General features: G+C 51.2%; 1 protein-coding gene across 4 annotated transcripts in view; it reads right to left on the bottom strand.

Annotated features, from left to right (window-relative positions):
- Positions 1 to 9,862: 9,862 nt before the first annotated feature.
- LZTS3 (leucine zipper tumor suppressor family member 3) overlaps positions 9,863 to 12,347 on the bottom strand; it is a 46,033-nt gene continuing 43,548 nt past the window's right edge. For all 4 annotated transcript variants that reach the window (XM_065836460.2, XM_065836459.2, XM_065836461.2 and 1 more), the window contains exon 4: positions 9,863 to 11,635. In XM_065836460.2, coding sequence (XP_065692532.1) covers positions 10,925 to 11,635 — 711 coding nt within the window. In that variant the 3' untranslated portion in view covers positions 9,863 to 10,924. The remainder of the gene's footprint in view (positions 11,636 to 12,347) is intronic.

Raw genomic sequence — 12,347 nt, 5'->3', positions numbered from 1 at the left:
AGGGACCTCTGCAGATCACCCAATCCAACCCACCTGCTCACGCAGGGTCACCAGAGCAGATCACACAGGGTCGTGTCCAGGCGGGTTTGAATGTCTCAGAGAAGGAGACTCCACAACCTCTCTGGGCAGCCTGGGCCAGGCTCTGGCACCCTCAGAGTGAAGATCTTGTATAAATTATCAATACTACTATTGCTGGGATGCCAGTTCGATCAAGCATCCAGATTTGCACAACTCTGTAATAAAATCGATATCTCCTCTCTGTGTGCAGAATTTGGCTCGTTTTCATGTGTGCTGGGTAAAGAACGTGTTTAGGGACAACACCAGGAGCTGGTCCCTGTGCCCCTCCATAGAATCATAGAACAGTTTGGGTTGGAGGGACCTTCCAAAGTCATCTAATCCAACGCCTGCCATGAGCAGATCTAAACGCTGGCCCAGGTTGGCCAGAGAGGTGGTGGATGAACCATCCCTGGAGACATCCCAGGCCAGGCTGGACGGGGCTCCGAGCAACCTGAGCTGGTGAAGATGTCCCTGCTCATGGCAGGGGTGGCACTGGGGGAGCTGGGAAGGTTCCTTCAACCCAAACTCTTCTGCGACTCTGAGATTCTGGTGGTCTGAGCATAGCTTCTCTGCACCGGTGTGGACTTGGGTCGTGAACAGCGTGTAGTGGAGGCACATGTCACAGCTGACGCCCCTCACTGCAGCCTTACCCACAGAACCGGGGTGACTGAGGTGGGAAAGCACCTCCAGCGGTCATCTGCTGCAACCCCCTCCTCAAACAAGGCCACCAAAAGCCCATTGACCAGTGCCCTCTCAAGGCAGCTTTGGAATATCTCAAGTATTCACAGCTCCCCTGTGCCCAGACACCTTTCTTCTTTTCGCTGCATTGGCAAACTATGATTAGACAAAGTTTTGCACATGGAAATGCATTAAATGGGGCTTGGCATATAGACTGACTTAATATTTATATCCTTTCCTAATAGTTAGACCAGGTGAATTTCCTTTTCTCCTCTTAGTTCCCATCAGTCTTCTATCAGCTGGCAGGTGAGGAATTCACACATTTAAGAGACTAAATGTAGTTGGAGGAGAACCATGCTCGTAGTGGTGAACTGAAATAAAAATCTCTTGTCACTGATGTCACCTCAGACCTCAAACCTGGTCTGAGGAGAAGCATCGAATCCCTGACATGCTTGGCTTTGACCTGAGAGGCATCAGCTTTCTCATGGGAGGACAGGAAACCTCTCTGCCAAAGCTGGTGTTGGGAAAAGTGTTGGATTTGTTGCTTTTTTAAGAAAAATAACGTTGATATGACTGTTGTTTTAATGTAACACTGGCGAAGCAGGTGGGGTAGGATTCATTTGAGTAAAAGCCTGCAGTTTGGCAGGAGATTTTGGACATCATGAACTCCATGCTTGGGAGGGAAGGCAAAGTGGACCTTGCCCTGGGGTCAGCCTCCAAAACTCGCAACACTCTCCTCCCCACCCCAACCATCCGGGGATCCAACGTGAATTTGATGCTTTTTGACTGTGTTTTCTGCTCCTTTAGCCACATGAAGGGCTCGTGCAGAGGAAGCATCCCAGTTATCCCATCTAGCACCAGGATGGACTTCCCCAACCTCCCCGCCATGTTCCTTTCAGCCCAAACAACCGCTCCTCCAAACCATCTCCCTCCCTGGCCTCGCACCCTCAGCACAGCATGGGGTTCTCTGGGGGTGGCAGCCTCCAAGCCCCAGAGATGGGGAAACCCCACAGAGACGCTGCAGCGGGAGATGCGGCTGCTCTGAGCAAGCTCTTGGCATGGGAGGGTCAGGGAATTTGCTCATAGAATCACAGAATAGTTTGGGATGGACCTTCCCAGCTCCCCCAGTGCCACCCCTGCCATGAGCAGGGACATCTTCACCAGCTCAGGTTGCTCAGAGCCCCGTCCAGCCTGGCCTGGGATGTCTCCAGGGATGGTTCATCCACCACCTCTCTGCCCAACCTGGGCCAGGCTCTCACCACCCTCAGGGCCAACAATTTCTTCCTCATGTCTAACCTGAAGCTCTCGACTGGAGGATGCTGGTATGTCCAAGGCAAGATCTTCCCTGCAGCTCCCTCCCCAAATCCCCCATGGGTCTTGCCGCTTCTTCTACCCACAACACAACCAGACAAACCACACAGTCAGGTTTTTAAAACGGGGCCTTTCTCCATTTTATTTTGCCCAATAAAAATCCTTCACAGTTAGGCAGAGATAGGAGAGTGAGAGATACGTATACATATAGATCTTCATATATATTTATATATATACATACCTCTGTACAGATATATATATATTCACCGTAGAAAATCGCAAAGGCAGTAGCTCTTCACATCTTGGAAACATACAACAGACGAGCAGTAGATTGGGAAGTGTGGTATAGTTTTAACGAGAATTTCCGAAACATTACACCTTTGCTGTACAAAAAGATCCCAGAATGCTGCATTTTATCTCTTGTCTGTAAATACACTGACCAGAGGCAAAGTCAAGACAATGGTGTTTGGAAGTGACCGGTGAACAGGAGAGACACTCAACTTTATGGAGTTCTTTTTTAAATATTTTATTTTTTAAGTATATATATATATATATATAAGTCTTTAAATTTTTTGATTTTTTTTTTCAAACTCTCATTAAACGCAGTTCAGAGAACCAGCAACAGTCAACGCAGAAACAAAACAGTAACGGAGTCGAGTTCAGAACACTTCTGGTTTGAATTCACAGTAAGACCAGAGAGAGACCGAGGCATCAAGAACCGAACAAGAGGAGGGAAAGCACAAGGCCGGGACTGAATTTACAGTTGGGTATGTCCAAAATATTGGACGGAGGGTCTAATGCAAAAGTCCTACACACAGACACAGCTCACCCGGCGGTGGAGCACCACCGGGGAGCTCCAGCCGCTTCTCCACGGGGCTTTTATTGCTGGTGAAATCAGACAGCAGGTTTGCTGGGCCAACCTGATGTTCTCCCATCGGGGAGGTGTTTTTTTTGGGGGGTGAGGGACGGGACACATCTCTTGATCTGCTGGAGGACGAGACGCAGAAGACGGGGCGACTAAGCAACATGCATCGGTTTTAGGACGAGGAAACCCTCACAAGCGTACTGCCCAGTGCAAGGCAAAGACTGAGAGGGGATTCCTCTCGGCTCACAGCGTTTATTAGGTCCGAGTGAGTGCAAACAAAGACACCTTGGAGGAGCTCCAGCCCTGGGCTGGGCTCTGCGGGGACGCCGCTGTGTGGAAAGGGACTGCATAGACACATTGGCTGGTTGTGCAGCATTTGTTATTTTTTTGCACCGGTGATGGAGCTCTGCCCATGCACGGTTTGCTCCCTTCGGCCACTGGAAGGGAACCCATGTGCCAGCCATGAAGGAAACAGGACCTTCTCATCTGAGAGGGCTCCTAGGACAGCCTGACTCTCAGGGATGGCAAAGCCAGTGTTGTGGTGACCCACTGCTGTCTGGTTGTCACCAAACGTGACTCTGTGAGCTCAGATACCCCTGGAGACACAGTGACTCCCATGTGGGTGAGCTGATGGAGAAGACCTGCTGCAGGGACCCAGTAACAGCCATGAGATGGGCACCACAGGGGGATGGACCACACCTCCCAGGGACCGCAACTGGTGGCCTGCTGGATATGGGCAGCTTTGGGCTCTCCAGACCAGTGGGAACCACCAAACTTAAACCATTGGTGGCTTTTGGGACCCAGGCTGGACCCTGCATCCCTTTCCCAAGGAGGAGAGCCCAGGGCTGGAGCCGTGAAGGTATTCAAGGGAACACTGGCTTCCCTGCAGGTATCAGAGTTGGGAATAGTCAATAGTCTCTTTTAAATCTCTCTAGAAAAACCTATTGCTTTGTGACAGAAAGCTGAGACTTTCTGCCTGAGAAAACAGATCCATAAAAGAGCCGCAAAACCACAACCCTGCGTGTCAGAGGTTGTCCCAGGCTCCATATCTAATTGATCCCCTTCATTGGGAGAACCAGGCTTATCATGGAAATGCAGAAGCTCGTTTCTGGTGTTGCCAGCAGTGGCACTGCCGGCATGGAATACCCTATTGGGAAGCCAACATCTGCAAACAGCTGGATGTGATCCCAGCCCCTCGATACACTAGGGACTAGGTGGCATGGGAAGCCCCAGAGCTGGCTGGTTGAGGTGTTGCAATGGTGTGAAGCACCATGCAGCCATCTCAAGTGTCATGGGGATGTCTTCCAGCAAGAAGCAAGATTGCTTTTGGAGGTAAAGCAAGGCTGGTCCAGCTGAGGTGGGAATGATGGAGAGAAGAGGATCAGTAGTTTAAAAAGCTCCTCTGAGGGTAGGGTTGGACGTGCCACTCTCAGTGGGGGCTTTGGGCTTCAGCTCCGGCTTGTTTAGACATACCTGGGAGAGTACTGGGAGAGGCACTGGCTGCTCCTGGGACAGTGGGGATGGTGATGATCTAAAAAGAGACAGGGGAATCTGGAGGGCTGGGGCAGGGGAGTAGCAGGGCACAGGCAACATGATGAGCAGATCTTTAGCAATGGGTCTTGGTGAAAAGTGACTCTATAAAGTGGGCTTCAAGGTTTAGGCTGAAGGGTTGAGTTAGAATAGTGGCCAGCTGGACCTGCTCCCATCCAGGACAGAAGTGAGAGCTGTCACTGCACATCAGCAGGATTTCATGGTCTTGGTAGGAACGGAGCAGAGAAGGCTTAGCATGGCCATGGAGCAGAGATATGGTGAAGAGGCACGTGCCCGAGGCGCAGGGCCACTCAAGCACCTATTCACAGAAGCACAGGTCTCCCACTGGCCTACACTCCATGTGCCAAGGCTGGGAGCAGTACCAGGGACCTCCATGGGGTGATGATGGCCACAGATACCATCAGCACCCCAAGCAGGAAAAGCAACGACCATGGTGCCTTCACCTTGGAGGAAGGTTCCCTGGTAAGGAGGGTGCTAAGGATGTCCTGGGGTGAGCTGGAGAGATGACACGAAGGGGGCAACCAGCAGGACCACCAGCTCCCAGGATACACATTTTCCTGGCCAATACAACTGGACCCTGTAGCAATGTCTGCTGCTCAAGCAGAGGAGACCTGTGGTCATGGAGACAAGTGTAATGGCTTAGTATGCAGCCTCTCTTCTCTCCAAGGAAAAAGGGGCGTTGCACCCATGCATTCTACCTCCTGGAACAGCTCCTGGTCCACAATCTCCCTGGGCATTGCATCGAAGTAATTGGCACAACCACGGAGGATATTGGTGTAATCAACTGGGGACAATCAGCTCACCCAGGAACTCCTTTCTACCCAGTCCTGTCTAGCGCAGGAAAGGCCTCTTGTGGCCATGCAGATGTTCCCAGGTGGGACACAGAGAAACCCAAGCCCTCTCCTGTCCCCTGCCAGCTCTCATTCCCACTTCCGAGCCCCCACCAGCCTCATCCCTCCCCAGGAAAGTCAGGAGGCAGCTCCAAGTGTGCAGTCCAATGCCCTCCAGAGATCTTTGGTCATGTTGCTTGTGAGCTTGCTGTCTTGAGCAAGCTATAAAGTGCCACTGCGAGGGGCAGGAGTGGGGTGGGTTGGTCCTTTGCATGGGCAGAGCTCAGGGCTCCAGGAGGTCACTGCTGGGAGCCACTGTCTGCAAGGAGGTTTGGAGGGACAGGAGGTTGCCCTGATGAGGCCGCATCTGGAGTACTTGGTCCAGCTCTGGGCTTCCCAGTTTAAGAAGGACAAGGAATTACTGGGGGGAGTCCAGTGGTGGCTACGAAGATGATGAGGGGCCTAGAGCATCTTTCTTGTGAGGAAAGACAGAGAGCTGGGTCTGTTTAGCCTGGAGAAAAGAAGCTAAGAGGGGACCTTATTTATGCTGATAAATATTTCAAGGGTGGATGTCAAGAGGATGGACCAGACTCTTTTCAGTGGTGCCCAATGACAGGATGAGGGGCAACGGGCACAGACTGAAACACAGGAGGTTCCATCTGAACATGAGGAGAAACTTCTTTCCTGTGAGGTGCCAGAGCCTGGCCCAGGCTGCCCAGAGAGGCTGTGGAGTCTCCTTCTCTGAGACATTCAAACCCGCCTGGACACGACCCTGTGTGATCTGCTCTGGTGACCCTGCGTGAGCAGGTGGGTTGGGCTGGATGATCTCCAGAGGTCCCTTCAACCCAACCAGTCTGTGATGGGCAGAGGGGACTTCAGCCTTAACCAGGGGACGATTGCAAATCCTGGCTGAGGATGACAGCAAGCATTGAAGCAGGACAGTGTCACCAGGGAGTCCATCCCAAGTGGATTGCCTTCCTGAGAGGTGCTGAGACCCCATTTCCACTGCAACCAGCAGCAGCTCAGGGGGTGCTGAGCACCCTCCATGTAGCGCTCAGCGCTCGAACGCAGCCTTGGCTGCTGCTTTCGATCCCATTCACCGATATAGAAGCCACAGATCTTTCTTGTCTCTTCATTTAATCATTGTATATACAGAGCTGGGCTGTTATTTACATCCAAGTACACTTCTCTCCATATAACGTAGCAGTGTAAGAGCAACAATTCGATTCCTCTCTTGAGTGCGAAAACCCGGAGGTGATCTCCCACCGGCACGATGCCAGCGACAGCAGGAACAGTGCAGCCGGCTGCCACGAGACAGTGCAGAAGCTCAGTGGGACTGTGTGAAGCACAACAACGTGCGATGGTTGTGGCGTTCGCACCCAGGGTGAGACGGAAGTGTTGGCTGCACGAGGGGAACCAGCTCAGCTGGGTTGGCATCTTATAGCGACCTTGAAATGATGGTGGAGCAAAGCAACCCCACTCGCAGCAGGTGGGAAGAGGGGCCGCTTTGACCTTTGGTGGCACCAGGAGGGCCTGCTCAGCCCAAATCCTCATGGATGGAAACTGCTGGAGCTGATCAGTGCCCCTGTTTGTTCACATAACAGCCATGTGGGTATGCTTGGAGCATGATTCAGTTGCCCACGCGTGGGTGATGTGTCACTAGAGATGCTCCAGGTCTTCCACCACTGGCTTGGCTGTTGTATCATCTTGGCCAGCCCCGTGTATCAGGTGTCTCAGAGCGTCTTTAATGTGTCTGGACCCCATGTGTGGGCAGCTGACCTGAGACCCTCATGACCACGGATTTTGCTGATGGCCAACGACAAGTTAAATATGACCTGTTGTTTCAGTAGAGACACTGACCACATGCAAGATATTGATGGCAGAACTTGGAGAATTACACATGAGCAATTGCATCACACTGAATCCCATCAGCTCCAGAACTGGGTGTGCAAAGGTGGAGGTGGTAGATGGGTTATGATCAAGACTGAACTCTGAGTTGAATTTCATGGGACAGAAGCATTTTATCAGCCCTGCCTGAGCCTCCAAGAGACAATATGTCAGCCTCCTTGGCCGTTCCCAGAATATGTCATGAAAACACCAGTCTGGCACCCTGTACTATCTTGCTCCAAGGTTAAAACCCCAGGGCCTCAATGGAGACCAAGCTTATGATGGGAGACTTTGTCCAGTCAGTGGGTAAAAGTGTTAAGGTCTAGAAAGAGCTAGGTGAGCTCCCATCTGGGTCCAGATGGGCACAAACAACAGGAACCCAGGTGTCCCACCATCATTTTGATCCATCTCTGCTGAGCAAAGGACAGTCACCTCCAAGAGACACTGGTTACCAGCTTGTGGCCACAGTGGTAGCACATGGGAGAGGACGTGATGGGGAGCAGCATGTCCAGTTGTAGGGAGGATTCCTGAAGAGCAACAATTTTTCATAGCAGTTTGGCTGGGAGCACTTGCCAAAAATATGTATTTCATGTCACAGTAGCATAGCGGGGTGGTTTCTACAGGACAGCTGAGTGTTTGGGGATGCTGCGTGAATCCCAAGAGAGGGAAAACCACCATCAGCAGCACAGTGTCTTTAATAGGTGTCTGCAATGGTCTCATGTCATCCAGGGAATGTCCACAACCAAGGTTGCTCAGATCTGGGTGGAAACTCTAGATCGAAGTGATGCAGTGAAGAAAAAGGTGAAAGGAGTGTACTTTTCCTCCTCCAAGGTGGAAAATCTCACCTTGCTGTTCCTGCTCCATCCCAAGGAGCTCTGCAATCCCTGGTGGATGCACTGTGAGGCCGTCCAGAACCTGTGTGCCTCTAAGTTTCACTGGGTCCATCAAAATACACTCATTCCTGGCACCACTGCAAAAAAATACGTAGGAAAAAGATGATAGAGCAAACCTGGCATGCTGGAGGACTTGGCTGACTGCTGCTGACTGGAACCAGGAATTTGAGCAGGTCAGACAAGCTCCTCCTGCCTGTGGATTAGCAAGGAGCTCTGGTAGAAGCTGTCCCACATGGTGATGCCGATGTCCGTTCCTCCTGAGCGTTAACGCAGCGCGAAATTGTGGTGTACAACCTCCTCAACAGCAGCTACTCGAAACTCAGTCACTCTGGGTGTCCTTGATCTACCAACTGAAACGCTGTTTTCTGTGATGGTGAGCAGGAAACCAACCTCAACATCAGCAGAGCCAAGAGGAGCAAAGTTGGAGGTGACCCTCCAGGTTATTGGACCCATCTTGTGGTTAGGGTACTTGCCGTTTGGTTTGCTTTTCATGTGGTAGCTTCAAAAACACCATATGACCATCTGAGACTGAGCCTCTTGCAGTTTCTCAGTGCTTTTCCATTTTGCCCAAGGACTGCAAAGCCCTTCACAGACACAGGTGCCTCACAAGTCCTTTGGGAAGGAAGACAGTGTGGGTTTATCTGATGTGGAAAGAGAGGCAGAGAAAGCTGAGATGACACAAGGCACCAGGTCTCCAACCACAACATTGTGGGATGTTTGACTCCATCTTGAAGGCCCAGTGTATGAAGTGGAGAGAGCTTCAGATTTGCTTGGCCAAGTGTGAGTTTGCAGAGCACATGTAGATGTCTCCTTTGGCTTGGCAAAGTCTGACTGTTGGGTTGTGTCTTCCTCCAGTTCCAAAGACACAGGCAGAAGCAGTGAGAAAAGCCAGGTGCCTTCAACCAGCGCCTTGAAATGCCCTGGTCTCATCACATATCTCCATTTTCTATGGCTCCAGGGATCACTGCCAGCCATCAACAGCTTCTGCTCAGTAATATTGTCTGTTGACCTTGGCTGGAGATTGGTGGGAGTAACTGGAGTCTCCTCTCTCCTGCTCAGCCTCTTTGCTCAGTCTGGAGCTCACCAAACCATGTTTGATGCCAGCTTGAAGGTCAGACCTGGTGATGGGGAAGGAGAAGCTTTCTGGGAAGGGAATGTGGAAAATGAATAGCTTCAGGGATTTTGTTTGGAGAGTCTTCAGCCCCTCAACGCCCTGAGGTTCTTCCTTGGTATGCAGGTGAAATGTGATCTGATCAAACTCCATGGGCACACAGACATCCCATGACGTCCCAGGGCTGATTCTAGTTTTGTTCTTCTGGCTGCTCCCAAGGACAAAGAGCTGAAATTCCCACTTGCATTTGTCCTTTGGCCACTGTCCAGTCGGAGCCAACTCCACTTTGCAATATTTTTTACACTTTGCTGTGGGTCATGCTGAAAAAGTATCCACAAAAGGGAGAGCCAGACCCGCCTTGCCCACCTTTTAAAGCTGAATGCTGGTTTTTGGTGCCTGCACCCTTCTCAGTGACTGTGCCTATAGGATTTGATTATTATTCTGCCAGGGCATAAGCACTTGCATCACCTTAAGCATTTTCCCTTCTTACAACCGCTTTCCTGCTCAGAGTTAGTAGCTGAATATTTTCTTAAGCTAGGTCTGTATTATCTCTGTCCCTGGAATGTGTGATGCCAGATGGGATGGCTATGGGTGCTGTACTGAAGGTGATGTAGCGATAATGCTGATATGTGCTCACTGCAACTCCTGAGTGAGGCTCAGATGACAATTTTTAAGTAGAATGTGCCAAAGCATCACTCGTGTGGGAATGGGGTAGCACAGTTGCCCCTTGTTGAGGCAAATTGCTAAAGCTTCAGTTTGCATAAACATCCCGCAGTTTGGAGGCTTCTCCAAACCTTGATTCCATTAACTTTGGGAAGAAAAAGGGCTCTTGGGAAGGGACACTAGCTTGGATTTCCAAGTTTTTTCCTTGCTGTAGCCAACTTGAGTGTATGGTAAGAATAGGGGGCAAAGGCAGAGGTGGGAGGGTGTTTCTGCTCCCAGAGTTGGTCACAACCCAGGAGAGAAGTGGAACTGCAGAAGGAAATCACAACGGAATGAAAATGCAGCAGATGTCCAGTTCTGCTGAACCTCCGAAGAGGCTCCTGCTGGGTGATCATTCCTTGTTGGCTAATGTTACAGGCTCATCCAAGGATGTCCTAACCTCTTGCAACCACGGTAGCCATGGGCTGGCAAGAGGGAGTCGTCTGGTAGAGATATGTCTGGTTTCACTGAAATCAGTGGCCAACCTCCCACTGACTTCACTAAGACCACCGTCTAGACATGATACTTGATGCAGAGCAGTGAGTTTGCTCATGATCGCGAGAGCTTTACTCCATTAGCCAATGTGGCTAAAAATACCCTAAAAAAACAAAACAAAAACCAAACCAACCTGCCACTTCAAACTGTTTCGCTGCACATATAAATGCTTGGAAAACCAAAGAAACCAAATATAACCCTCCAAAACAACCAACCGAAGAGGGGTGAATTGTAGGAGAGGGGATGGCAGCCTCTAGCAAAGTAACAGTCACGGCAGATTACAAAAGAGCCAAGTGACCCTCACCAGCTGTACTAGGAAGAAGAAACCAAAAGAGATCTGGTATTATCGATAGAAAAACAACGCACATCCACAGTTATTTTACCTACAAAGCACAGAAGTATAGAGTAAGGGTGGTGGAGATCGGTGTGAGCAGGCTCACACAGGTCCTACAGTAGCGTATTATCCTTCGGAAGATCACTGGCTTGAGTAGTCGGTACATGCACAGCAATTAAAAAAAATATGTTGTATTGTCTTGGTCCCACCTCAGATCTCGGTGGATTCTATCCGCTCGAGTCTGGAGGGAGTCCATGGTTTCTTCTCCTCAGTGTGTGGGGGGCTGGTGGCCTTTGTGTTCATCTCATTCACCTTGTGCTCCAGGAGCTGGTTCTTCTGGTACATCTCCACGTAGTTCAGCTGTAGTTGCTTCTGGTACTTGATGACTTTCTCCTTCTCTTCCTGCCATGTGCGCCGTTCCTCCTCAAAGTCCATCACCTGCTGCTCCCGCTGCTGCCGCTCCAGCTTCAGCTCCGTCTGGAGCCTCTCCACTTCCTTCCTCAGCGTGTTGACGCTGTCCTCGCTCTGCCGCTGCATCTTGGCTTCGTCGCTCTCGCAAGCCAGCGGGTCCCGCAGCTTCTCGCCAAGGTCCCCACCAAAAGGCCCCGGAGGTCCCATGCTGGCAAGTGTCCGTTTGAGGCCGGAGACCTCCAGCTCACAGTGGTTCAGTTTTTCCCTCAGCACCTGGACCTCGCTCATTTTCCGCTGCAGCTCACCCTCGCAGATCTCCAGGTTGACGCTCTTGGAGCTGTAGGAGTCCTTCAGGGTGAGGATCTGCTCTTCCTTCTCCCGTAGGAAGTTCTTACCTTCCTTAAGCTGTGTCCGCAGTCCCACGATCTCATTCAGCTTCTGGGAGACATCTGCTTGGGAGTCCTTCAGCTGCTGCTTGAGCAGGGAGATCTCACCTGCCTTCTGGCACACCTGCAAGGAGATCACCCATGAGGCAGGAGGAAGGCAGTGATGACCCGCCACCGCTGCTTGTCCCCCATGCTGCCCATGAAACGTCTCCATGGCCTTGCATTGGCAGGAGGCTCAGGGAAGAGAGGGGACAGCCAAGGACAGTTCTCAAGGCCTGAGCTCCAGCCTTCACCAGGACACAGACCTAGAGGTTGTCCCCACATTTGTGGGGGACATTTGGTGTTTCTTCCTGGCTCTCAGGGAGCTGATGCTGTTCCCATCTGGTGTTGTGTCTTCCTCCAGTTCCAAAGACACAGGCAGAAGCAGTGAGAAAAGCCAGGTGCCCTCAACCAGCGCCTTGAAATGCCCTGGTCTCATCACATATCTCCATTTTCTATGGCTCCAGGGATCACTGCCAGCCATCAACAGCTTCTGCTCAGTAATATTGTCTGTTGACCTTGGCTGGAGATTGGTGGGACTAACTGGAGTCTCCTCTCTCCTGCTCAGCCTCTTTGCTCAGTCTGGAACTCATCACAACAGCTAAGTGTTGTGGTCCTCACCACTGGCGCTTTCCTCCCTGCATTCATGTTACTCACATAACCACAACCCCAAATCCTCTGCTCTCAGTAGGAGTTCTCCCACTGACCTCAGTGGGATCTGGACCTTGAACAAACCTGAAACAGGAACATCTCAGACCCAGAGACCACCCGGGCTCTCTTCAAGCACTGGGAATGTA

This window comes from Patagioenas fasciata, chromosome 4 (assembly GCF_037038585.1).
Source record: "Patagioenas fasciata isolate bPatFas1 chromosome 4, bPatFas1.hap1, whole genome shotgun sequence".
NCBI lineage: Eukaryota > Metazoa > Chordata > Aves > Columbiformes > Columbidae > Patagioenas > Patagioenas fasciata.
The sequence above is the reverse complement of the archived record's forward strand: the minus strand, read 5'-3'. Positions and strand labels throughout refer to the sequence as shown.